This window comes from Zootoca vivipara, chromosome 6, assembly GCF_965207765.1.
Source record: "Zootoca vivipara chromosome 6, rZooViv2.hap1.1, whole genome shotgun sequence".
Lineage (NCBI taxonomy): Eukaryota > Metazoa > Chordata > Lepidosauria > Squamata > Lacertidae > Zootoca > Zootoca vivipara.
Genome location: NC_142589.1, coordinates 56,129,598 through 56,154,588, shown reverse-complemented (window position 1 = coordinate 56,154,588; position 24,991 = coordinate 56,129,598). Strand labels below are relative to the sequence as shown.

The following is a 24,991-nucleotide window of genomic DNA, read 5'->3' as shown; positions in this document are numbered from 1 at the left end:
TCCCTAAAGTGAATAATAATTAATAATAATAACAATAAATGATTTGCAAATCAAATGTCCTGCCTTCTGGCCATTGACCCCTCTAGTACAGTATTGCCTACACTGAGAGATAGCCATCCTCCAGGGCATTGGGGGTGCTGCTGAGTTCATGGCAGAGACAACCTTCTCAAAGGAGGCTTCCTGACTTGCAAGCTAGTCAGGAACACCACCTTCTGTTACTGACACAAGATCATGCATTATCACATTCACATTGTTCCACCTCCACTGCCAGAGGCAACGTCCCTCTGAATACAGTACCAGTTTCTGGAAGCTGCAGGTGAAGAGCAAGTGCTGCTTCCCTCAGGTCCTGCTTGTGGGATCCCTATAGACATCTGATTGGCCACTGTGAGAAGAGGTCCTTGGCCTGTTCCAGCAGGTCTCTTTGTATATCATTACGTTTCTGTACATTACTGCCAACAGGTAACACATATCTTCTTGAAACTGACTTCTCAGAAGGCAGAGGGGTAACCGCACAGGAGTTTCGGGGTTCATGGAGCAGAATTACATGCCTGAAACCTGCCCCTTGCCTCACCCTACGCAACTAGGAATGTTCTGTATCTTCTGGACTCCAATGGGACACTAGCAGGCTCTTCCTATCTTCTTATGAGCTAGGGTTCACCCCTCCCTTCGCATTTTCCAAGCCTGACTTGGAAAATGGCATTTGAAACATGCTCCAGCCTTCGCCGAGCCTTGAATGAATCAAACTTTGACCCTGAGCTCTCAATCCAAAGCCTCAGAGCAGGAGTGCGAACTCTACTGAACACAGTGAGATTTTATACAGTTCAACCTTTGCAAGCTTCAACCAGCCTTTTGTACTCTGGAAAGGTTAAAAGGGTAGAATTTATTCCATACTTTCCATGTACATTTATGGAGAGAGGGAAGCTTCTAAACAGTAAGTTATTGTTGCTCCAGAACCAGGGAGTGGTACGTAATTAAGACAGGCTACATCAGTGTGTTGGTTCCCCCAACATGCCTTATAATATTTTAGTGAGGAATTACAAGAAACGTGCTACAGGGTTTAGCTCGTATGATAAAGCCCTGAAGGCTTAATGATGTATTTTGTAATATTTGATGTGTTTATAGTATACAATCAGAGCATGCCAGGGGTTAATAGAAGCCCTTAAACACCAGCAACTACACCCAAGCAGTGGTCTCAGCTCTTTCTCTTTCTTCCCTTTCTGATTTTAGCTGGTTTGAAACTGCGCAACTGGTTCCCAGACCATTTCTCTGCTGCCCCTCCCACTAGCTGGAGCAGAGTGTTGCCTTCCCAAACTCTGATGGAGGTTGCATTCCAAAAGCTAGAGAGATATTCCCAGCAATCAGGAGACTATCCTCCATTGCTGGTTCCCATTGGTTATGGCTGGTGTGTGTGTGTGTGTGTGCATGCGCGCGCATGTACATACGTACATACATACATATATACTGCTTTTTGGCCCAAATGCCCCCAAAGTGATGGACAGAATAGAAAAGAAAATACAATAAAGTACAGTGGTCCCTCGACTTACGAACTCAATCCATTCTGAATGCACATTCGTAGGTCGAAAAGTTCGTAAGTTGAAAAGCGGTTTCCCATAGGAAAAAAAAAATCGGAAAAATTCACAAGTCGAGGAATCCGCATTTAAAATTCGTAAGTCGAGGAAACCGCATTTAAAACCGCCAACGGTTTCCATTCGGATGTAGAAGAATTCATAAGCTTGTGGGCATTTGTCCCTTTCGTAAGTCGAAAACATCGGATGTCGAGTAATTCGTAAGTCGAGGGACCACTGTATGATAAATTCAAATATAAGTGTGCCATAAATATAAAGCAATATAAGCATGACATATTAGTACAAGAAATCAGCCTAAATATTGCTTTCCCAGCATCCACAGCAGTAAACAGTTGTATAGAACACTGCACTGAATCCTGATATTGGGAGGTTGAGCCCCTCCACCAAAATGCAAGCCTTCTTGCTACCTATATGGATCCATATGCACTCAGTTTCCCATCCTAGTTTTCTCCTTATTCCCTCTTTTCCAGCCTGCATCCGTAATGGACACAAGTTTCCAACAGGCTCAACCTACAGAGATAACTGCAACTTCTGGTAAGTTGGGCTCTTTGATCACAGAAGCATTTTCCCCCCCAGTTAAAGTCTCACTGCCAAAGGTTCCCTTCAGACTGCCAGCATTTGGCAGAAGGAATCTGAGCACATGCTAGAACTTTCAGTTTGCACTGCTTAGCAAATCCACACAACAACAAATCTGCTTTAAAAACTTGTGTGGACTTTTGCAGTTAGGAAAGTGACAAGGAAATGCGTTGAAATGAGCTGAATGAATAAAGATGCTTCATTATGCTTTTGTATTTGCTGGATTGGAAGCCGCCTAGAGTGGCTAGGGCAACACAGTCAGAAGGGCTGGATGCAAATAAAATGACTACTACTACAATTATTATTATTATTATTATTATTATTATTATTATTATTATTATTATGTGTAAACACAATACACACAGGGCATGGTTAAGCTATGGAACTCACTCCACCAGGAGACAGTGAGAGCCACCAACTAGGATGGCTTTAAAAGAGAATTAGGCAAATTCATGGAGGAGAAAGCTATCAGTGGCTATTAGCCTCTGTCTCCATGGTTGGAGGCAGTAATGCTTCTGAATACCAGTTGCTGGGAGTCAGAAGTGGGGAGAATGCTGTTGTGCTCAGGTCCTGTTTCTAGGCTTCCCATGGGCATCTTGTTGGCGGCTCTGAAAATAGGATGCTGAACTAGATGGGCCATTGGCCTGATCTGGCAGGCTCTTTTTTCCCTTTTGTTATTATGTTCACCATGGCGTTGAGAACATGGTGCTGGACTCGATGGGCCTTTGACCAGACCCAGCAACAAAGCTGTCCTTGTGGTCTGAAAGGCAAAGGGAAGATGAGGGTTAAACAGAGTCCCGACTGAGCTCCAGTTAACTGCTCAGCAGGCCCTGGCAGGATACAGACTCTAAGGGGAGAGTGTTGCTGCCAGGCAGGTCCGTAAAAGGACAAAACCCTTCAGGATGGGGAAGGGGGTGGGGGAAAGGATTGTTGTTGCTTTATAAAGTGCCTTTTGGCCAAGAGAAAATGCCAAGCGTTCTATGAAGCATAGCTAATGTTGGAATTGGCTCCTCGTCAGCAAGGCCACCGTGTTTCCTGAAGGCTTCGTGAAAAGGATTAGGGCACCTTGTGCTAGCAATGTGTTTGCAGCAGGCCTGGACATAGACCATGTGCAGGGGGAGCTTGGTCTAAGCCAGGGGTGGCCAACTCCCAACAGACTGCGATCTACTCACAGAGTTAAAAACTGGCAGTGGTCTACCCTCTTTTGGGGGGTTCAGGTCAAAATTGTTGAGCTTTTTTTAGGAAGGAGGAAGGCCCCCTTTTGGGGGAAGGTCAAAGTTGTTGAGTTTTTTCAGGGAGGAGGTAGAATGTTGAGCTTTTTTAAGGGGAGCCACAGTTGTTCAGCTTCTTTGGGGGGAGCCAATGATCTACCAGTGATCTACCGCAGACATCCAGTGATCTACCGGTAGATCACGATCTACCTGTTGGACATGCCTGGTCTAAGCATACACAGACACACACAGAGGGGAGGGGGTTGAGTGCGTATACCAAGTCTGGTCAATCCAGCTCAATATTGCCCACACTGACCTAACAGTGGCATTCCAGGATTTCAGACTGGTCTCCCCCAGCTCCACCTGCAGATCCTGAGAATTTAACCTGGAACATTCTGCATGCAAAGCAGATGTCCTGCCACTGAGCCCTTCCACATCCAACATCCTCAGAATCCCAAGCTTTCTTTAATAAAGGAGCCTGTTCCAATAAGTAAATAAAGCTCTTAGCACTAGTCGGACCTCGCTTGGAGCTCTGTGTCTTTCTGTAGTCACTGCACTCTGAATTTGTATGTGGACACACTGGAGCAGATTCAGAGGATGGCAGCAAAAATGCTGCCAGGATGATGGGAAAAAAGTCCTGTGAGGGAAGGTGGCAGGAAGGGCTGTAGTTAAGTGGTAGAGCATTTACTTTGCCTGCAAAGAGTCCCAGATTCAATCCTTGGTGTCTCCAGGCAGGGCTGAGAAAGTCCTCTATCTTAAACCATGGAGAGTCATTATCAATCAGTGTAGACAACACTGAGCTAGACGTTCTGACACAGTTTAAGGCAGCTTCCTAGGTTCCTATAGAAGTCAGAACTGCCTCTGTTATATCTGTGCTGTGGTCCGCCCTGGCTCATCACCTATCTCCTTTGTACTGTTATGAGTTTGATCCTCATGTGATCTGCACCTGGTTCCACAAGGCTCAGAGCTCAGTGAAGAACTTGGTGGGTGCTATGGCACCTTCATGCAGTGCATTGGCAACCCCTGATGTAAAGCAGGGTGGTGGTGAGGTTGAAGTTGCTTGGACACACCAGAGGGAGTGTGTTGGATTGGCTCTGCCACTGGGCCTGCACAGCCCCAATGGCATCGCCTCCTTGCCCAGCTTCCCTGCATTCAGGTAAGTGTCAGCAAAGCTGGTGTCAGGATGGTGGCTCCACACCACCTTGCAGGCCACTGCTGGATCTAGACTTCTGGAAGTATCTCCCTTTGGCTACTAGCTCACCACTCTTCTGTAGCTTCGTATATCTAACGTTTCCCATGTCTTCTCTTCTCAGCACTTGCGAAGGAAATGGGCGATGGTCCTGTGAAAACCATGCTTGCCTCATCAATGGGGATATGATAGATGCCGTCAACAGAGGGAATTATGGGTAAGAATAAGAGCCTCAATTTGACAAATCAAGCAGGCTGCTAGGGAGGAGGGGTCCAACAAAAGTTGGCGGTCTCCATTCCGAGGGAGGTGTAGCAGTGGTGAGGAGGGGAGCCACATATCCACCATTTTGAGGCTTGTTGTCAAAGCTGTGGGCCTAAAGAAAAAGCTGCCATTGCTCCAGCCTTGACCTCAGTGTCATAAAATGATAGGTTGGCTGGATCTGGAGATGTTGTAGCACTAGCTGAGGGCCTGGAACAAGTTCCTGATACTGTACCTGAGGCGAGTGGCCTAGGGGTCTGTGGAACCCAAGCAAGGACCCTCATGGATATTGTTCCCCAAGCTCAGTTCACCTGAAGAGTCAACCCATTATCCTGATTTAAGGCAGCTAGTAGACTTGAACCTCTTGAAAAATAGTACCTCTTGAAAAATTGTGATTCATTGGTTTCATGCTTCAGTTTTCTTTTGAAGTTCCTTTGTTCAAGAACAAGGTTCATGGCAGAGTGTCCAAGTACACTGAAATGCTCCTCCACAGTTGTTGGCTTGTTTGTTTTTTAAATGCTATTTCAAGTGTCAAGTTTATGTCCGTTTATGCTTATTGCACAGTGGTTGTTCTGTTGGTCTTATGTAGGATGCATAACGAGATATTGCCATCATGTAAGATGAGCTGGTCGGTGTCCCCTTGACATTCTGGCTGACATTATTAGGATCTGCAATAGTGTTTTATTAGGAGCTGTGGAGACAGGATTGGAATCTGGGTCTGTTGCAGGTTCTGGTCCCTGTGTTTGTGTCTGTGGCCTATTATTCTCGGTGAGGAGCTCGACTGGCATGTTCTCTCCCTCCTGGTCTATCGTTTGGGAGCTTCAAAAGCTTTCTCCAGCCTGAACATCACAGCGACTGATGCCAAAAAGCATTAGCACACTTAAGGATCAGCAGAGTCTTCACAGTTTGTGTAACAGACCCCAGCAACTCTGAATGCTGGCACTCTCTCTAATGGATCTCTCAGGGTCTCCCTGAGCAAAGGTTCATCTTCTCAATGGAGTCTCTTCCATCTTTCTTTAGCTGGAGAGCCTCCAACTACAGCCAGTTCTGGGGCATGACGCTAGAGGAGGGCATCCAGTATCGACTTGGCACCATCAAACCCCCCACTGCTGTCATGAACATGAATGAACTCCATGTAAGTCTTGCTTGGTGTGTAACCCAGAAAGGCTCATTCTGAGCCTCTTCATTCCAAAGCCCGGGAGTTTTCTTCCTCTGCATTTCTGAGCATAGGACTGTGAAAAATTAAATACAAAAGAACGTGTGTACATGTATAATTTTCCCAGTTGTGTCAGAAGGGACAAGGGACAGATTTCAGGCATGTAGTTCTGAGAGCCCTGAAACTCACATCCAGTTACCCCTTGGCTTCTGAGAGGTCAGTTTCAAGCGTGTTTTTGTTACCTGTTGACAGTAAGTAAAAAAAAAAGGGGGGATATGGAGAGTCTGCTGGATCAGGCCAAAAGCCCATCTAGTCAAGCATCCAGTCCTTACAGTGGCAGTAATGAGGATGGCCTGGAATGCTGAGCTCTAAATCAGGAAGGCTTACAATCACTGGTATCTTTCTAGGAAAAGAGGTGCCGGAACTCACCATGAACACCTCCCTTGTTCACTTATAATGACAATAGTGCCCACCTGAGAGGTGCCTGAACTGAGTTTTGGTGAGTTCCAGCTGAAAAAAAGCCCTGCTTACCATCTCCATTATAAGAGGGAGGTCACTTACACATTTTTTGTGTGTGTGGGGGGAAAAGAGGGAAGATATGTGACTTTGTTAAGAGAAGGGTTTGATTTGGTTTATTGTATTTCTATGTCGCTTTTCATTCAAATGAATCCCAAACCAGTTTACAAACAATAAATAACACTAACACGATAGAACATAATAGAACAATACAAATGCACCATAAATCATACAATCTACAAAACAATCCAGAGACTCTGGGGGCCCTGGAGATGTTTGCAAACAAACTCATGCTGCTTCAGCAATTTCAGTCCTGTCTTTTTCTGGCTGTGTTGTTCTTTCCCACTCCTGGGAAGGCCACTGCAGCCCCTCAGGACATTGGCAGAGGCTGCTGATTCAGCAGTGCATTATCCCTGACGTAATCTGCTCCCCAGACCAAAGGAAGCCAGCTGAAATGTCAGAGGAATCAAACCAGTTTGGCCCCCAGATCCCTGCTCTCTTTTTAGAACAAGGAAAGGGAAGAGGCCAGGCTGGACTGAAGGCCCCACTTTTCCAGCAAGGGAAGCGACGAGACCTTGTCTGTTGGGCTACGAGCACAAGCTGTCCGTCAACAGAACAGGACGTGATTCCAAGCCTGAGCAATTTTTGCTCTTGCTCTTGTTGCTTTGTGACCGAGCAACGTGGGAACTCTCAAGGTTGTGTAAGCTGAGAGGGGAAGATGCAGGAAAGGGCAGGAAATTTTACACAGCTTGTATTCTGGTTTCTTGACTCTCTCTCAGGGCTTGTTCCGCTTAGTCCTCCTGTCCTAGAAAGCATGGGCTTCAAGAGCTTTTCCACTTGTCCCATGCTGTCTAGGCATGGGTCTGGGCAGCTTTGCCCTTTGCCCTGCCACTTCCCCCCGGAAAACCTCTTCTTTAGCCCTAAATTGGAGCAGGAGAACCAACCATTTTGCCTGAGGGAGTATCTTGAAGCAGGAACCAAGGCGAGCCTGTTGCAAGATATGAATATCCCTGGCCTGGTTCCTGTTGCTGTTTCCACTGTGAATCCTGGGTACATTTCCCTGCTCTCAAGTGACTTCCTTCTCCTGCTTCCCCCTCTTTCTGTAGATGAATATGGACGCCAGTGAGGTGCTGCCTTCCTATTTCAACGCTGCTGAGAAGTGGCCTGGAATGATCCATGAGCCGCTGGACCAGGGCAACTGTGCTGGATCCTGGGCCTTTTCTACTGCAGGTACCTCACCTCACAAGTGGAAAAAAATGTGCCATAACAATGATGGAGCAGGGAGAGGGTGTGTCTTCTGCTACCTTCCTGATGCTCTACTTGGGGGTGGGGTAGGCTAGGGTAACCTGTTCCTACCTATTCAAATGTTTTCTGTACCTGGCAATCTACTGCCCGTTCTTCTAGGTGCTCTGGAAATGGGACTCATTCATTGACTCACACATCTTCAGAGGCCTGTAAATCTTAATAGCAGTACTGGCTCCTTTCCAACATCCCTGGCATGTCCGTGTCCCTGATTATTATCACGGTGCTTGTCCCACCCTCCTGCTGTGACACTATGTTGCCTCTTCCTCCCATTGTACAAGTTCTTAGGGACTCTGGGAACAGTTGTTCTTGAGAGGGCATCTCTCATAGGGAGGCACACTTCTTTCAAGCAACGCCCTGGACTTCTCACACGTAGAGGGGGCAGCCATACCTCATCTTAATGCAGATTGTGAACCCCTGGTACCCCCTTTAGTTCCCCCTCGTCCATCTGGCGTTCTCTTCCAACTACTGCTGCCCCTCACTTTCTCCTCCCTAAATCTGGAGATTCCTTATGCTTTGAAAATCCAAACAGGAGAGCTACATCAACTGTAGCACAATGCCAATGCTCCTGTGATTCAAGAAACTGGCTTCATCCTCATTACTAGCTCTCCAGACTTCTTACCACATGTGTCTTCTCACCAGCGGTGGCCTCAGACAGGATCTCCATCCACTCCATGGGACACATGACTCCCGCCTTATCGCCCCAGAACCTCCTCTCCTGCAACACTCGCAACCAGCAAGGCTGCAGCGGGGGCCGAATTGACGGGGCCTGGTGGTTCCTGCGCAGGAGGGGGTGAGTTTGTACAGAAAAGTCCATTTTTGTCACTTTCAGGAATTGAGCCTGGCGTGGCAATGCAAATTGATGAGGTCGTCGACATGCACGGGACAGAAAAGGTCTCTGTGCAAATGTGGCATGGCCTAGTGTAGCACTGGAGGCTTTCCAGAACCCTTTTGGACCTCCCAGATTCTGCCAGGCTCCCAGTTCTGGCTCAGCCGTGAGTCCATGAAGGTAGAAAGAACTAAGGGATCATATGCTGAATTTGACTTAAACTCAAATGTTCAGCCATCGTCATTTTACAGCAGGCTGTTGAAGTAGAGAACTGTGATGTTCAGACTTTCCACCTCTACGTATATCTGCCATGGAAGCCCAGTGCATTGCAGAAGATTCTGGGGAGTTTACATCCGCCACACACTGAGTCTGCATGGGGTGCTTTACCACCAGCTTGCATGGAATAAGAACCCCCCCCCCCCAAAAAAATGCACACAAGAGCAGTCATGGGGAAGAAACAAAGTTCAACGGTAGAACAGTTCCTTGGCATATTACTGTCTAATGAGCTGGATGGACCTGTGGCCTGACTCTGAATAAGGCAACTTCCTATGTACACATTGTCTTTCGCAGAACAGCCTCCATTACTCTCCTTGTCACGTGTTTTGAAAACTGTTAGGCAATACTGTTCCGGCCTTGTTACGGGGCTTGGGGGGGGGCTATTATTCCTTGATGACCGGGAAGGCTGGGGAAAGTATCAATGCAACTAGTGGGGGGGGGGTGGCAGGTGTGGGGAAGGGAGGGTGGGAACAGAAGTTGCCTTGAAGGAGTTGCATGTAAAGACTTGAGGCCGAACAACCCGTGGCATTAGGCATGTGGGTTGGCATTCCTTGTATCTTTAAAAAAGCTATAAATAACTGCAGCTTGGTGGGGGGCAAGGGGTGGGAGATCAGGATCATGACACATGGGGAAGGTGTTTTAAAACTGTTTCCCCCCCTATACTGTGTTCCTGATTGGGGAGGGGGAATCCCTTCCCCCTTCCATTTCTATAGGAGGGAAGGGTTGAATAAGCACTTCCCTGCTAGTGTTGTCCCAGTAGTTCCCCATCCTGGGTGACTCCTAGTTAGAGGGTTTTGTTTTGTTTTTTTAAGGTACATACATACCATGTTCGTAACATCACCCTTGGTAGTGGGCAAGTCTCCAAATAAGCCGTTCAGTTACCTACAAAATCTCATACTTTTCTTCTTTCACTCTCCCGCACATTTGGTCTTCCAGAGTGGTGACGGACGAATGCTACCCTTTCACCAGCCAGGAAAAAGACAGCACCCCGCCTGCAACCCCTTGCATGATGCATAGCCGCTCCACAGGCCGGGGCAAGAGACAAGCCACGGCACGCTGCCCCAACCCATGGACGGACTCCAATGAGATCTTCCAGTCCACCCCTGCGTATCGCCTCTCCTCTAATGTGAGTGCTGTAGAGGTTGGGCTGAGCACAGCTGATCGTTCTGGGCAGGGTTTTCAAGCTAGAGCTGTGCGCAAATGGCTCTTTAAATCCTCTATCCCATTGGTGGGCATATCTATATTTGTGGTGGGGCGGGCAGGGTCCCAGTACTTTATTTCTGGTGGGGATCACTCTTAAAAGTTGCGGTAGCAGATTTTCTTTCTTTTGTCACAAAGCAGTATTTTCCTGTTGCAAGGTGCAGCTTCAGCATCAACTATGCTGGCATCCTGACCACCTTTCGCATCTTCCAGCGAGTCCTAGCCTATGCATCATTCTGGGGTGCTATCAATGGGATCTGCCATCAAAAATGGTGGAGAATATTGGGAGGATTTTTTTTTTACAAAGTATCCTTTTTCTGGGTTGTTTTTTTTAAAGCTGTTTATGATATGTTTGTAAAATGCTTTGATACTCTTCCGTCTGCTTGCAGGAGAAAGAGATTATGAAGGAGTTAATGGAAAACGGACCAGTGCAAGGTGAGCTATGGGTCGCCCCCAGGAAAAAACCTGAGAAATTTGTAGCCACAGAGCTTTTCCACAAAGTACTTCGAGGAAGAGCACTCTACCTGAGCATTTAGAACCTTAGAGGTCCATGATCATTCTTAATTTGCTCCAGTGCTATGTCCTGGCCAGGAAGAGGGCATAGACTTGGAAGTCTCATCCCTACTGCCAGCCTGGTGTAGAAATGATTATTTATAGCACTGTGCCCAGTATGAATGACACAATGTTGAGAACAGGAAGCCAGCTCCCGAAAATGTTGTCTTTCCATATTTTGTACAAAAAAAAGAGAGCATGCCTCTGTCACAGCAGCCTGCACTGCTCCTGTAACCCTCAGAGATAAAAAACCCAGTAGAAGTCGGTTTATGTTTAGGATAGGCACAATCAAGACAGACCTTCCGTTAGGAAATTATCAATGATTAAGCTCAAGGAAGTTGGACTCTGGCTTTCAATGGTTCACAGATCTCTATGACTGAGATTTCTGAATATATATATATAAATCAATGCAAAGAACCAATATATATATATATATAAACCTGAGTTTGTTCTTGGTATAGGCTTTTGTGTGCATGCACATGAAAGCTTATACCAAGAACAAACTTAGTTGGTCTCTAGGGTGCTACTGGGCAATTTTTTAAATTTTTATTTTATATTTCAACTTTGTCAGACCAACACGGCTACCTACCTGAGATTTCTGAGGCAGTGGTGTAAGACAGAAGAAAACCCACATACATTAATAGGGGGTTGTGTGTCCCTCTGCCACTGGTGCATTCATCTATGAACAGAGATCCAGTCATACCCCCCACTTGCACGGAGAAGCTCCATTCACATAGTTGGAGGGAGGCATTTGTGGGTGCATCAGCAAGGAAGGGGGCAGCCTGTGTAATCCTTTCACATGTTCTTTGAACACGTGGAAGGTGTTTGCTCCATTTCACCGGCACCAGCAATCATGGAAGAGTTGTGCTGATAAACATATAATGCTACATACAAACAGTTTTGCCATTGGGTGGGTGGAGGTGGAGGGCTTAATTTGAGTCTGGTGCTAGATATTATGGAAGCCATGTCCTTGTCATCTAAGGCAGAGCACACGGGACGTTCAGCACCACAAAGCTGTTTAAAAGTTTGACAGGTGGAAAGAAAGAAAGAAAGAAAAAAATAGATTAATTCCAGTGGTCTAAATCTCAAAAGGATAGTAGTAGGATGGTGATATATGATCATGATTTGTAGCCAATGCTAGTCCTACTAGACCCATAAAAAATGAATGAGCAAGACTAAGCTAACCTATTAATCACAATGGAGCAGCTCTGAGTAAAACGTAGTTAGATACAACCCTGCGTTAGGTCAGTTGATCTTAATTTGCTCCCTCCTATTCAAGTACAGCATGGGATGCGGGTGGCGCTGTGGGTTAAACCACAGAGCCTAGGGCTTGCCGATCAGAAGCTCAGCGGGTCAAATCCCCACGACAGGGTGAGCTCCCGTTGCTCAGTCCCAGCTCCTGCCAACCTAGCAGTTCGAAAGCACGTCAAAGTGCAAGTAGATAAATAGGTACCGCTCCGGTGGGAAGGTAAACGGCGTTTCCGTGTGCTGCTCTAGTTCGCCAGAAGCGGCTTTGTCATGCTGGCCACATGACCTGGAAGCTGCACACCGACTCCCTCAGCCAATAATGCGAGATGAGCACCGCAACCCCAGAGTCGGTCACAACTGGACCTAATGGCCAGGGGTCCCTTTACCTTTATTCAAGTACAGCATTCTGTTCACAATGCCACACTGACTTTCAAAAGTGGAAACACACAACCCCCAGTCTACTAGCAGTGGGTATTACCACCAGCAGCCTAAGTTTTACCTCCTGCCTTCCAAGCTCTGCAAGCCCAATCACAACCCTTTCTGGCCCACAACTTCTTCACAGAGGTCCCCAGTCCTCTCCCCCCCCCCCCATGATCAGCTCCTTCATCCATAGTGCAGAAATGCACCACTTGTTGATGGAAATCCAGGGAGTCTACCTATCATAGAAATCTAAATGGTGTGTTCACACAGCAAACTTGCTTAATAATTATTCCATCTTCTGAAGAAATTTTGGCTTTGTGAGTGTAAGAACCCTTAACAGAATTCTCAGATTCCCAGCTTCCCTTAACAGGATTCCCAGATTGCAATTACCAGGATCCTTTGGGGTGCACGTATGCAAGTGTGACTGTACAAGCCACGAGAGTTATAAAACTGATACACGTTTGTAGTGCAGACAGGGCTCCCAATGGTTGGTGGTGAAGTTAACATCAGAGGTGGAGGGTCTGTGCCTGTCGACTTTTCCATGTTGCTTACTTCATCTCCTTTATCTTCTTGTACAGCCATCATGGAGGTGCATGAAGACTTCTTCGTGTATAAAAGCGGCATTTATCGGCACACATCTGTAGCAGCCGGGAAGCCAGAACAGTACCGACGGCACGGCACCCATTCCGTCAAAGTCACCGGGTGAGGGAGATTGCTTGAGGGGGTAATGTTGGTGGAGAGGTGTTCAGGGGCTGCTTTCTACTGATCACAGGAATATCCAATCGCATGGTATTCTTACATGTTATGTCCTACCGGATCATGCCAAGGTCCGGTTCAGTCGAGCGTTCTGTTTCCAACAGGGGACAGCACCTTCTGAGAGCCTCAGAGCAGGGCATGAAAGCAATTGACTGTTGAACCACTCTGAGAATTGTAGCTCTGTGGGGGCAATAGGGGTGTCCTAACAACTCTCAGCACCCATAACAAACTGCAGCTCCCAGAATCCTTTGGGGGGGGAGGCAGGACAGGTTAAAATGCTATCATGGTGCTATAAATGTATGGCATGAACACGGCCTGTGTATGTTTTGGTGGAGAGGTGTGCGAGCTTGGCCCTGGCCCCAGAATTTGGGAGAAGGACCAGTTGCAGGAAAAAGGAATAAAGGAGACATTTGGGTAAAGAAAAATAATGTCCTCTCTTTTCCCAGGGTTGCGGGGGTGGGGGCAGTTGTAGAGGACATCCTCCACAGACTGTTTTAACCTGGAAGAAGGGGCAGAATTTCCTCATATTCCTCCTTCCTCCTTGTGGGTCTTCTTGGACCCCTGATGACTGCCTGGCCTTGTGACTCTTTGGAGCTTATGACTGTCTCTGCCTCTCTCTGTGTATGTTTGACGGTGGGCACCAGAGGGAGTTCAACATGTTTCCTCTCCACGGTGCCATGTGATTTCCTCTCCTTTCCCCCTCATTCTGTGGGCACTGACTGGACAGCGGAGTTTGATCCATGCCAGCTCACTGCTGCTTGAGGAATGAGGAAGGGAAACTAACAAGAGAGGCCCTGCAGGGGGAGAGTGGAGGCTCCTGAGAACAAGTCACTGCCAGATAAGGCCACTCTTTTGGGGGGAAAGTGAGAACTTTTCTCTCTGACGTCAAACACCCGCCAGCCGGGTGAAAGAGTCAATCTTTGGGTGAGCTGAGCACAGCTGGAGCAGATTCCCCTCTGAGATCTCTTTCACCACGACTGAAATGGCTTCAGAGTCTTATTCCACAGCATGCAAAAGACTCTCCAGCGTTTCGCAGATGAAATGGGGAGACTGCTGTGTGTGTTTTTAGTCTGTTATGGCTAAAACAACTAATGCATCATCTGCAGTATACATTTTAAGCAGGTTTATATCACTTTAAACCAGGCACCCCCAAACTGCAGTCCTCCAGATGTTTTGGCCTACAACTCCCATGATCCCTAGCTAACAGGACCAATGGTCGGGGAAGATGGGAACTGTAGTCCAAAACATCTGGAGGGCCGAAGTTTGAGGATGCCTGCTTTAAACAGTCATGGCTTCCCACCCTCCAAAGGATTCTGGGAACTGTAGTTTGTGAAGGGTGCTGAGGGCTGTGCCTTAGACTGAGAGCCCGAAAGGAAGGGAAGGGATTGTCTAATCATTTGTAAGCTGCTGTGGGTGGAATGCTAATAATAATAACGCTACTTATGATACTGTGTGAGGGATGAGGAATTCTCACTGGATTGGAACAAGCCACAAATACAGCAGAAACCTAAACAAAACATTGGCACCAGGCGACACCTTGAGTCTTTTTAACTTGACTCACAAACTGCAAGTACACAGAGTGTTGCCACAGTTACCCATTCAAACACTGAGATCAAAACACTCAGAGATGGGCAAATGCCTCTGCTTAGGGTGAAGGAAAACACTGAACTATGGGGTCAAGCTAAGGAGAAACAAGTGGAGGGCTCCCAGCCAGCTAGATCATGCTGTCTTTTCCACTTGGGCTTATCTTCTCAAGCTGCTTGCAGAAGGAAATGACAGACCAGATTCTGAGCTAATCTGTAAGGAATGAAATGGGAAACCCCTTCCAGTCAGACACCAAGCCTGCTTTGCTAACACCTGACCAAGAACTTTGATCATCTCTCCCGGACAGGCAAAATGAAGTACTGCCACTAACTTTGATGGCTTTATAAGGGGACTAGACAGATTCATGTACCAGCAGCTACTAGACATTATATTTATACTAGTTGGCCCTGCCACACGTTGCTGTGGCTGATCCCTGTGACTGCCACCACCCTGTGTCGATCCATGACGTATCCCGCCCTTTCCTCCCCCCACCCCGGCTTTTCCCTGTGATTCCCCCCAACCTGTCCCATCCCATGACGTATCATGCCCCCTCTTCCCCTCACCCCCGGGTCATCCCTGTGACTGGTCCCACCTTATAAGAGTCTTTGGACATTCGCTTTGGACGTTGTGTTCAAATTTGAATGAAATCAGTGAAGCGGTTTTGGAGAAAAGTGGATAGTAATTCACTTTTTCCAGGTCCTATTGGCCTTAACATATTTTAGTTAAAGTGTGGCAAAACGTTTATCACTCACAGTTTCATTTGTAAAGTAGGGACCGAAGAATCTGTCAAATTTCATTTTGGTTTCTTATCTTTCCAGTCTTAAAAATGTTTGCCACGTTTCCACATAATATTATTATTATTATGATCTGCATGAAAATTCATCAGCGTTTTGGTCCGATTACTCCAAATATACACATTTTTTTGCAAGCAATATTTGTTAATTGTCCTTCATCAGAAGATGCTTGGGTGGTGTGCAAATGTGTGACTGAAATCTTTTGCATAGCACATGATAAGGAGGACCACTCAACAAAGCTGTCTCTTTCATTCTGTGTCACAGGTGGGGAGAGGAACAGATGCATGATGGGTCAAATCAGAAATACTGGGTGAGTGCTGCCATTTCTTAACCAGGAATTGCCACAAATTTAGGTATTGTTCATTTGAGGTCTTTCATTTAAGGTCTTTCATCATAGAGCTCAAGGTGGCATAGATGGGTGCCCAGTCAAGGCATTTCCAGACTGTCACTGTTTTCAGGTGGAATTCAATCAAATCCTGGCAAATTCAGCCTGCGCGCTCAAAGCTGATTTGGAGCTCTTGTAAAACAAACCTGCTTCCCTAAGAAATCAGACTTGCGCTAAGGAAAAATATGGGGAAATGGAAGTGTGTGATGAAACTCCCTTGACCCAACATCATCTAATCTCCCCACAAACAAATCAGGATGAATGTTCATTAAACAGGGTGTCAGGGAGCAACCTCAGTGTGGGGGTGATGATCGAGACACTGACCCAGACCCAAATTTGTTTTAACTTCAGCAAGTGGCTGCAACATATACCTTCAAAGCACACTGTGGGACCTTTTAATAATTATTCGTTATCCTAGACATCTATTTCTCTGGACCTCTCTCCTGCCCCGCAGTCTGCAAGTAAGCGCTGCTGTAAATGAGGCTTGAAGACAATGCCAGTCAACTGATTGGAAACTCTGGAATGTAGTCGATCCCAGCAGGGCTTGAAGTCACGACCAAACAGCTGGTAGTGGGTGACATCAAGCCATGCCGCAAAAGAAAAAGGGTTCCCCAAGGTGGGTGCCCCCTCTACCTGTCAGTGACCCACTGGGCTCAGGATCTGGCCTGCTGAGCTGAAAGGTTCCCCATCCTCAATTTAATGTGAGAGTTGGTGTAGTGAAGCCGCTGCGAGATAGTGTTACAAAGCAGGAATCCCCAGTTTAAAACTCGCCTCTGCCATGAACTCACTTGACAGCCTTAGGTGAGCTTCTCTTTTTCTCTGTGCAAGATATTGGGGATAGTGCTGATCTGCCTTGCATGCCTGCAGTAAGGACGGCAAAAAGATTGCTATGTATGAATGCTATGGCGCAGTCTAAATGTGAAAAGCTGTTTTGTCGGAAACCATTAATGGCTCATGTTATCTTGTGGGCAATTTTGTGTCTCCGGCTTCAGATTGCTGCCAACTCGTGGGGCAAGGACTGGGGAGAGGACGGCTACTTCCGCATTGCCCGTGGGGCCAATGAGTGTGAGATTGAAACCTTTGTGGTAGGCGTCTGGGGTCGGGTCGGGATGGAAGACATGCACCACAAGAAGTGAGGAACTTGGGAGGCCGACCTTGCACCAGCAGGTCACCAGGGAGAACTTCCTTCCTTTTGTTGCCCACACCATTTTTCTTCTCCAAAAAAGAAAACAAAATCAAATCTGGATCAGCCAAAGAACACCACACAGCTCCCTTTCACCACTGAGTCTGTCTCTGAAGAGAACAATGCTTGACCACATTCTGGGGTCTGCACAAGACTGTGTGAGGCCTAGGACTGTTCTTGAAGCCCTGGGCAAGTCTAAAAGGCTTTGGATGGCCTTCTTGGAAACTTTGGAAGCTCCTTGAGAACTGAAGAAACAGCTGGAGAGGGGGAAGTTTTGTCAGAAGGGACCAAGGAAAGTTATTCTGTCTGACACCCCCTTGCTCCTCTGCATCTTTGTTAGCCTACACACAAAACCCAAAGTGTGCCGCAGAGACACCAGAAGCAAATAAGGAACACCCTGTCAATTTTGCCTGAAGAGTGGCTAGTGCCATACAGTGAACAATATGGGAGGACAAATCAGCCTCTCCTTTTCTGTGGGTATCCAGTAATCTCTTGTACACCTCACCAGTGCCTCAAAATGAAGCCATTTTGGAAGTGCTGGTTTCTCTGACCTGATGTTCGACAGTGGTTTGAGTCAGGAACAAACCTCTTTCGAGGAATTGGCAGCCATTGTAATGCCAAGAGTTGTGGGCTTCTCATGTCAAACCATTTTGGGCCTCAGGTAACATGGGATCTCCCCTTAGCTGCTCCTTCTCCTCACACACATACGAACACCAGTCTTATGGAGACCACGCAAAAACAATCAGGCCTCACAGCCTAATACATATTGCCTCTTGTAAACACTCCCATAGTTTCATTCCTAGCCACTCCATATTGCCATTGCTTTACCTCAGCCTGGCTGACATATAAAAGAAAAGAAGGAATCCTGAACCTCAAGTCTGACAGGGGGTGCCCTCACAAACAGAGGAGTCAGTCCAAATCACAGGAAATAGAGTAAAGAAATGGCTGCTGTGATTTTGAGAAGACATTTCTAGAACTGCTCAGTAAGGTCCATCATTCTTGGAGGCCCAATCCTGAAATGGAAATGGCGTCCAGTTCAGGGCCGTCTTAAGCGCCCCTGGTGCCATGGTGTGCTGGATCTCTCCGGTGCCCTCCCGCCCCGTTTCCCATCGCGGTGGGCGGAGGGGCACAGCGCGTTGCGCGGCGGGCGGGCGGGCAGGCACAGCGCGATCTCTCCGGCGCCCTCCCGCCCCGTTTCCCAGCGCGGTGGGTGGGTGCAGCGCGCTGTGCGGCGGGCGGGCGGGCAGGCAGGCAGGCACAGCGCGATCTCCGGCGCCCTCCTGCCCCGTTTCCCAGCACGCAGCTGCACGGCAGACCGGCCGGTCAGCGGGCGGGCGCCGTGGTGCCCTGCGCCACCCAGCCTGCATGTAGGGCCGGCCCTGGTCCAGTTACAGAATGAAGAAACAACCTCAAAGACTGGGTTTTTCCAGACAGTTTTGCCCAGGCATGTGGGAAATTCACCTGTGTGGTGGAACAAACTACTGCTAGGTTTTTTTAAAAAATGAATTTTATTATTCCTGGTGATCAACCAAATGGTTGGAAGACAAACAATAGTTTTCAATAGAGCTGAGGATGGTATGAAGGGGGCATTGTTATTCATTGTTCAGCTTAGAGATGTCATAAGGACGTGGGCTAAGTTATGGAGGGTTGCCATTTTAAGTATGAGCCCCATGCTTTTTTTATAACATGTTGCTTCAACCTCCTCAATGGATGGTTTCTGCTGTGTTTCAAAAATCTGTCAAATTCATTTGATCAGAGAGATTGCCAGACAAATACAAAGGATGTGAATATCACTGCCCAACTGCTGCCAAGGCAGCCAATGTTCTGTGGCGGGAAAACATACCGTATCACGATGTCAGGAGTTCTCAGGAGTTGTGCTTCTTGGAGGAAGGAACTCGGCATGGGGTTCCTGTGTATTTTACTCTGTGTCAGAGCAGAGTGTTTGTTTGTGTCACAGGGGATGACTCCACCGTACCTTCAGTTATCTGAAAAAAGCATTCGCCTGCCTACTGGCAGAGCAAGCCAGAATGAGCCCCCTGTCCTGCTAGAGCCCCATGGCATTTCTCCTCTCTTCCAAATCAGAAAATAGGAAATCCTTTTCTTCTCCTCTCTCCCCAACCTGTTTAGAAACCCATGCTGTTTTCTCATTTCCCCTCCCGAGATCTATTGCAAACACAGAGTTTTGCTGACACGAAGAACCCGGTGCACCAGCCCATATATTATCCATATTGAAAGCATTCATTCTCCCCTGCACTGTCCTCACTCTGCCCCTATCAGTTATCCCTGTCCCTTTCTTTCATGTTTGAACGCCTGTCTCTGAGCCTTCTGTACAGGATGTGGGGGTCTTTGGGTGCTTAATCCCACCCTAGCTTAGTAAGACCATTGTTGGGAGTTTGGTGTTGATGAAAGGGGGCTTTAGTCAGGCGTCGTGGCTGGTTCTGTCAGTTTTTGCAAGCTTCACAAGCGTCAGTGCAAACACCGAGCCGCCCCCATTCATGTGAAAGAAGCGGAGAGTGAAAGCGCACATTAAAGTGGAGCGTGTTCACGCCTGACCGGAGCAGCGAGGCTTTAGAGTAAGTGCCTGTGCCAGCACTTCATATGGAGTCCAAATGAAGTTTTAACAAGGGAGAAGCCAGCAAGTACATGTGCCCAGATCAAAGCAGAAAATGAGACATCCAGGTGATTGTGGATTTTCTAAGCCCGGACCTTGGCTTATATCTCACAGGTCCATAAAGCCGCGGCTGGGACTATACCACTTCAGACTACAGGTGGTAGTGGTGATGGATGCATGGACTATTCTATGAAAATTTTAAATAAAAACATGGAAAGTAAGCATGCTAAGGAGAAAGCAAGGTGCAAACCCACCTCCGTGGCATCTGTTCAGGTAGATGGCATTTTTATTTTTGGCATGAAAAGTATTCCATCATGTGTGCCTCCACACACAGTCTGCAGTGGTATAACCCAGACAAAGGTTGCCCACCTCCGGGAGAACTGGGCCACTGCATAAAAAACAGTACAGAACTGCCTCCACCCACCTGTCCATTTCAAAGTGTTTTGGGGATGGAAATGTGCATTGGGGATACAATCAAGCTCTGCAGTCCACACTTCCATCCTAGGTTGACTTGCTGTCATCTCTAAACTGTTGGCAGCAGCTGCAGCTGTTTTTAGGAGCAGCCTAGATTTTGACATACATCTGTAACTAATGTGCAATTAGGCTATTATAGCTCCATCCCTTCTTCTTTTTTCCTTATCAAAGCTTTTTAACTGAAAAAGGAAAGGTGATTAATTGCCATCAGTACACCTGTGCACCCATTGCCTAAACTTTGTAGTCCTCTTCCAGAGAATGTTCGGACAGGCATACATGTCTCAGTTTATTTCTCTACATTAAGCTGCTGGGCACTTTGTCAGTAGCTGAATGTGTGAAGTAACTGGTGCCCTTGAACCGTTCTGAAATCTTTGTGAAGAAGGGAGTTTCTCTCAAGGTTCCTGAAGGCTAATGGTGTGTCTGGAGACCCTACAAATGGACAACAAATGCTTGGCTGCTGGAGTGTACTGAGGTTTGAGTGAACTTCCTTCCAGTTTGTGATATTTTATCTGCAATGGCCTGTTTACATGGGGTTGCCATAGCTGTTGAGCTTTCTTTGGAAAATCTCCGAAAAAAACTGAAGTTTTAGAGCTTTTAAAAAAGAAATTTGTCAAAAAAAATCAACACTTCTGACATGGGTTGCTATGGGTTCCCGGACATTTTAACCTCTTTTGGAAATTCCACCGGGACTCCCTTTTCAGCAGGTGAAACCCGGAAGTGTCCAGGGAATTCCGGACATATGGCAGCCCTACATTTACACATGCAAGTCATCACTTGCACCCGAGGCCAAGTCATGAAGGAGAATGCGATGAAAGAACCCAATGATGCTAAGAATGAAATATACTGGATTTAGACTGCGGGTTGGTGATGCCATTTTGAAATGCTTCCCCCAGGTTTAAAAAATAATCCACTGAGAGTAACGAAAACAAAAACCCTACCATAGCTGATACAAATGTTACGAGTGTCTGGTTTTAAAAGCTCTAACCCCAGCCACGCACTCTGCTGTGCTTGCAATGAGGTTTTAATGTATCAGCACATTGAGTAATGTGATCTCCCACCTGCCCATTGATATTATGTACCTTGTTCTCCCACTTCAGGACTCTTGCCTCCTCTTCCTGCTACATGTATAGCCTGTGCTTAATTTTTTTTTCAAAACTTGAGGGATTCAAAATGGTCACAGCTGACTTGGTCTACTAAATTCAGCAAAAGTGAGGCATGGCCTTGCCTTGCCTTTTCGGGTGGCCCCATTGACCAAAATGTAGCTAGTTACGTTCCCAGAACCCAGTTACTTCCCATGTTAGGAGACTGGCTATTACAGTATATTAGTGCCTGCTCTCCCTGCCCCTTTGAAGCACGCAGCATAACACTGACTGGATATAGGTGCATTTGTGCAAATTATGAGCTAGCAAAGATGAAAAGTAGAATGAATGGTGACAAACAGGGAACAATCTGTTTAGTGAACATTCACCCTGATTTGCTTGTGGGGAGGCTGGAGGATGACTGTGGAGGGTGTTGCATCCAGCTAGTGTTATCCCACACAATCCAGAGCATTTCCCTGTCACTTTCCCTATCGCTGAAAGTCTGACCAAGTGAGTTTGTTGCACAGGACCCAACTGTAATTGTACAACCAGAATTTGCCCAGAATGTGACTCAATTCCACTCAGAAATATGAACAGCCTGGAAGCGCTCAGAGACATAAATGTTGCAAACCTAAACAAATACAGTGGTGCCTCGCTAGACAAACGTCCTGCAAGACGAATTTTTCGCTTAACGAAAGGATTTTTTGAGCGGAGGTTGCCTCGCTAGACGAATTTGTTTTACGAAAAATTCATCTAGCGAATCGCGGATTCCCATAGGAATGCATTGAAATTCAATTAATGCGTTCCTATGGGCAATTAAAAAAAAATATCGATGCATTCCTATGAGATTCGCTGGACGAATTTTTCATTATAAGAATTCACCCGTGGAACGAATTAAATTCATCTAGCGAGGCACCACTGTATAACCAGTTTGTCTGTTGTGGCTTTCCACAAAGAATCATGGAAAGGTTACTGATCCAGGAGGTGATGCATGTGTTAAAAGTTTATTTATGTACATGGATATCTTCAGCTGGCTCAGAGCACCTGTGTATTATCCACACGCTCTGGTTTCTGCATAGAGGGAATCTCCACCTTTGCAACTAACAGTTGACACTCATGAATGAACAAAACTTGATGTGTGTGTGGCGGCAGTGGCAGGGAGCCCTGCTCCAAATTCTCAAGTTATTACATTCCAAAGAAGTTGCTTCTGATCAGACGTAGATCAAGAACTTATTAAAAGAGAGAAGCAATGCTACTATCTTGTCTATGCAGAAGGTTTTGTATTTCTAAGAGCCTTTTTATATTTATTTTGCTTATTTGTAAATAAAGTGCATCAAAGACAGTGGCAAGAACTGTGTGTGACTGGTTTCTTTCTTTCCACCTGGAGCCTTGGGCTAAATTTTAGCATGCACACCCCAGGAAAACACACACACACACACACACACACACACACACACACACACACACACACAATCTGCTGGTATTTGGAAACCAACACTGAGGTTTTCCTAAAGTAGTAGTAGTTTGGATTTGATATCCCTCTTTATCACTACCCGAAGGAGTCTCAAAGCGGCTAACATTCTCCTTTCCCTTCCTCCCCCACAACAAACACTCTGTGAGGTGAGTGGGGCTGAGAGACTTCAAAGAAGTGTGACTAGCCCAAGGTCACCCAGCAGCTGCATGTGCCTGGTTCACCAGATTACGAGTCTACCGCTCTTAACCGCTACACCACACTGGCTGTAAAGACACTTAAACTTGAAAATTTCATTAATGTACAAAGGAAATCTGGTGCCTTTGTAACTTCTTGAAGAGGCTGCATTTTTTTTTTTTGTCCATATGGGGTTTTTCCTCTTGGGGGTAATTTTCAGCAAGTAAATGTAAGTTGCAGAAGTAGCCAAACATGGCAATCTTGTGGTTTTTTGTTTGGTTTTTTACATTGAAAAAGGACAGGAATGCCATTACACTTTCTTGTCACATCTGATCTGTAGCCAGACTACTTTTTTGATCAGAGGTATCTTTTGATACACCCAAACTTGGCCTACCTGGCAAAAACTTGGCCTCGTTGCAAAGCACCACGGGAAGGGGAAAAGACAGAAGCAGACTCTTCCTGTTCTCACTTCCAGCCTCAGCTCTGGCCTTGGGGGCTTTTGCTCTGAGATGTCTGCAGGCATGCCCCCACCGCTGTATGTGTGTAGAGCGGGGGGGGGGGGAGGAGGTCAGCACCTGGAAAAGCTGCAGAGTCAAGATAAGAGCCTCGGCCATTGTCTCGCTTCCTGTTATGTTGGGATGCATTAACCTTTGGAAAACCTTCTTCAGGGAGTCCCCTGCCAAGAAAATCGGATAGTGGCTCAGTTTAGATGCAATCTCCCCTGCCCCCTGCAGTAGTCATTAGGGAAGTCCTGTCTGTGTCCTCGAGTGTCTTCTGATAAACCTGGGACATATGTACCAAACTATCAGAAATAGGTGGGGACCCACAAGATTGATTGCTCCCCCATCCACCTCCAAATTCCTGTGCGTGGAAATCCAACATATCAAGCAGAAAGTTGGACTCTCCTTGATACCTAGCTTTCTGTGTGTGAGTAATTTTTTTTTTTTTTTTGGATGGATGGATGATTATCAGGGCTCATTCACACTTCCTCTTTCTCTGTGCCTAGAAAGCACAGGTCTGAGAGGTTTTCTGCTTGACAAGCGCTTTCTAGGCATGGTGGGTCTGAGTGGTTTTTCCCTCGCTCCACTCCTTTCCCAGGGAAAACTTGCTCTTTGGCTCTAAATCGGAACCAACGGCAGTCTGGGACAACCAGATCACTGCCCACCCCCAACTGAGTGATAAAGAGTGCCCAGTGGAAAGGAGCAGGCCAGGAAAAGAGGCTCTGGAAATTTATGGGGTAACTTGTTTAAAGTCCTGTGCTGCACTTTTAAGACCAGCCAGTTCAGGTTTACAATCCTGTACATACTTGCAAGGTTGTTGTTGTTGTTGTGTTGTTTAGTCGTTTAGTCGTGTCCAACTCTTCGTGACCCCATGGACCAAAGCATGCCAGGCACTCCTGTCTTGCACTGCCTCCCGCAGTTTGGTCAAATCCATGTTCGTAGCTTCGAGAACACTGTCCAACCATCTCGTCCTCTGTCGTCCCCTTCTCCTAGTGCCCTCAATCTTTCCCAACATCAGGGTCTTTTCCAAGGATTCTTCTCTTCTACTTGCAAGGTGCCAATCCCCATAGAATTAAGCAGGGCTCACCTCTGTGCAGTTTGCTTAGCATGAACCCACACTAGGAATCGTGACAGCAGGGACCCCCCCCCCCCGAACCAGAGTGAGGCACTTTTCAGTTTTCGTCAGTTGCTGCTGCAAAATTGCAGTGCTTAAGTGCCCACCGTAACTTTAAAAGGAAGGAGGTTGTGGAGGAAACCAAAACAACTTGGCCACACCCCTGTGACCCCTCACTGGTCATCCCCCCATGACCTCCTAGCAGCTTCCCCTGGTCTGGTGGGCAACAGCCATCACGGACCGGCTCATCTTAAAAGTTGAAGCCGCTGAACAGGCCTGTTGACATTAAAAAAAAAAAGTCAGGTTACAAGTGAAGATGTCTGCTGCGTCTCTACTACAAGAAAATTGCCCTGCATGGAATCAACAGCACACAATGCCCGACTTCTAGACAGTGCCAGTTGGGCTTCTGAAACATGGAGGATAGCTAACAACATTCCTCCAGATTTTTCTCTCTGAAAACCTCGTTCTTTTTAAATGGTAGCTCTAGATGTTATTTCGTTGGTGTTGTTAAGCAATTGCAAACCACTCTGCAATCCTTCAATAT

General features: G+C 46.8%; 1 protein-coding gene across 1 annotated transcript in view; it reads left to right on the top strand.

The window, feature by feature from the left end:
• The window catches only part of TINAGL1 (tubulointerstitial nephritis antigen like 1), a 29,003-nt gene extending 6,466 nt beyond the window's left edge, over positions 1 to 22,537 (top strand). The window contains exons 3-12 of the mRNA XM_088672250.1: positions 2,057 to 2,120; positions 4,687 to 4,779; positions 5,841 to 5,955; positions 7,599 to 7,722; positions 8,437 to 8,587; positions 9,836 to 10,025; positions 10,489 to 10,534; positions 12,898 to 13,021; positions 15,718 to 15,763; positions 16,831 to 22,537. Coding sequence (XP_088528376.1) covers positions 2,057 to 2,120; positions 4,687 to 4,779; positions 5,841 to 5,955; positions 7,599 to 7,722; positions 8,437 to 8,587; positions 9,836 to 10,025; positions 10,489 to 10,534; positions 12,898 to 13,021; positions 15,718 to 15,763; positions 16,831 to 16,974 — 1,097 coding nt within the window. The 3' untranslated portion in view covers positions 16,975 to 22,537. The remainder of the gene's footprint in view (positions 1 to 2,056; positions 2,121 to 4,686; positions 4,780 to 5,840; positions 5,956 to 7,598; positions 7,723 to 8,436; positions 8,588 to 9,835; positions 10,026 to 10,488; positions 10,535 to 12,897; positions 13,022 to 15,717; positions 15,764 to 16,830) is intronic.
• The last annotated feature ends 2,454 nt before the right edge of the window (positions 22,538 to 24,991 follow it).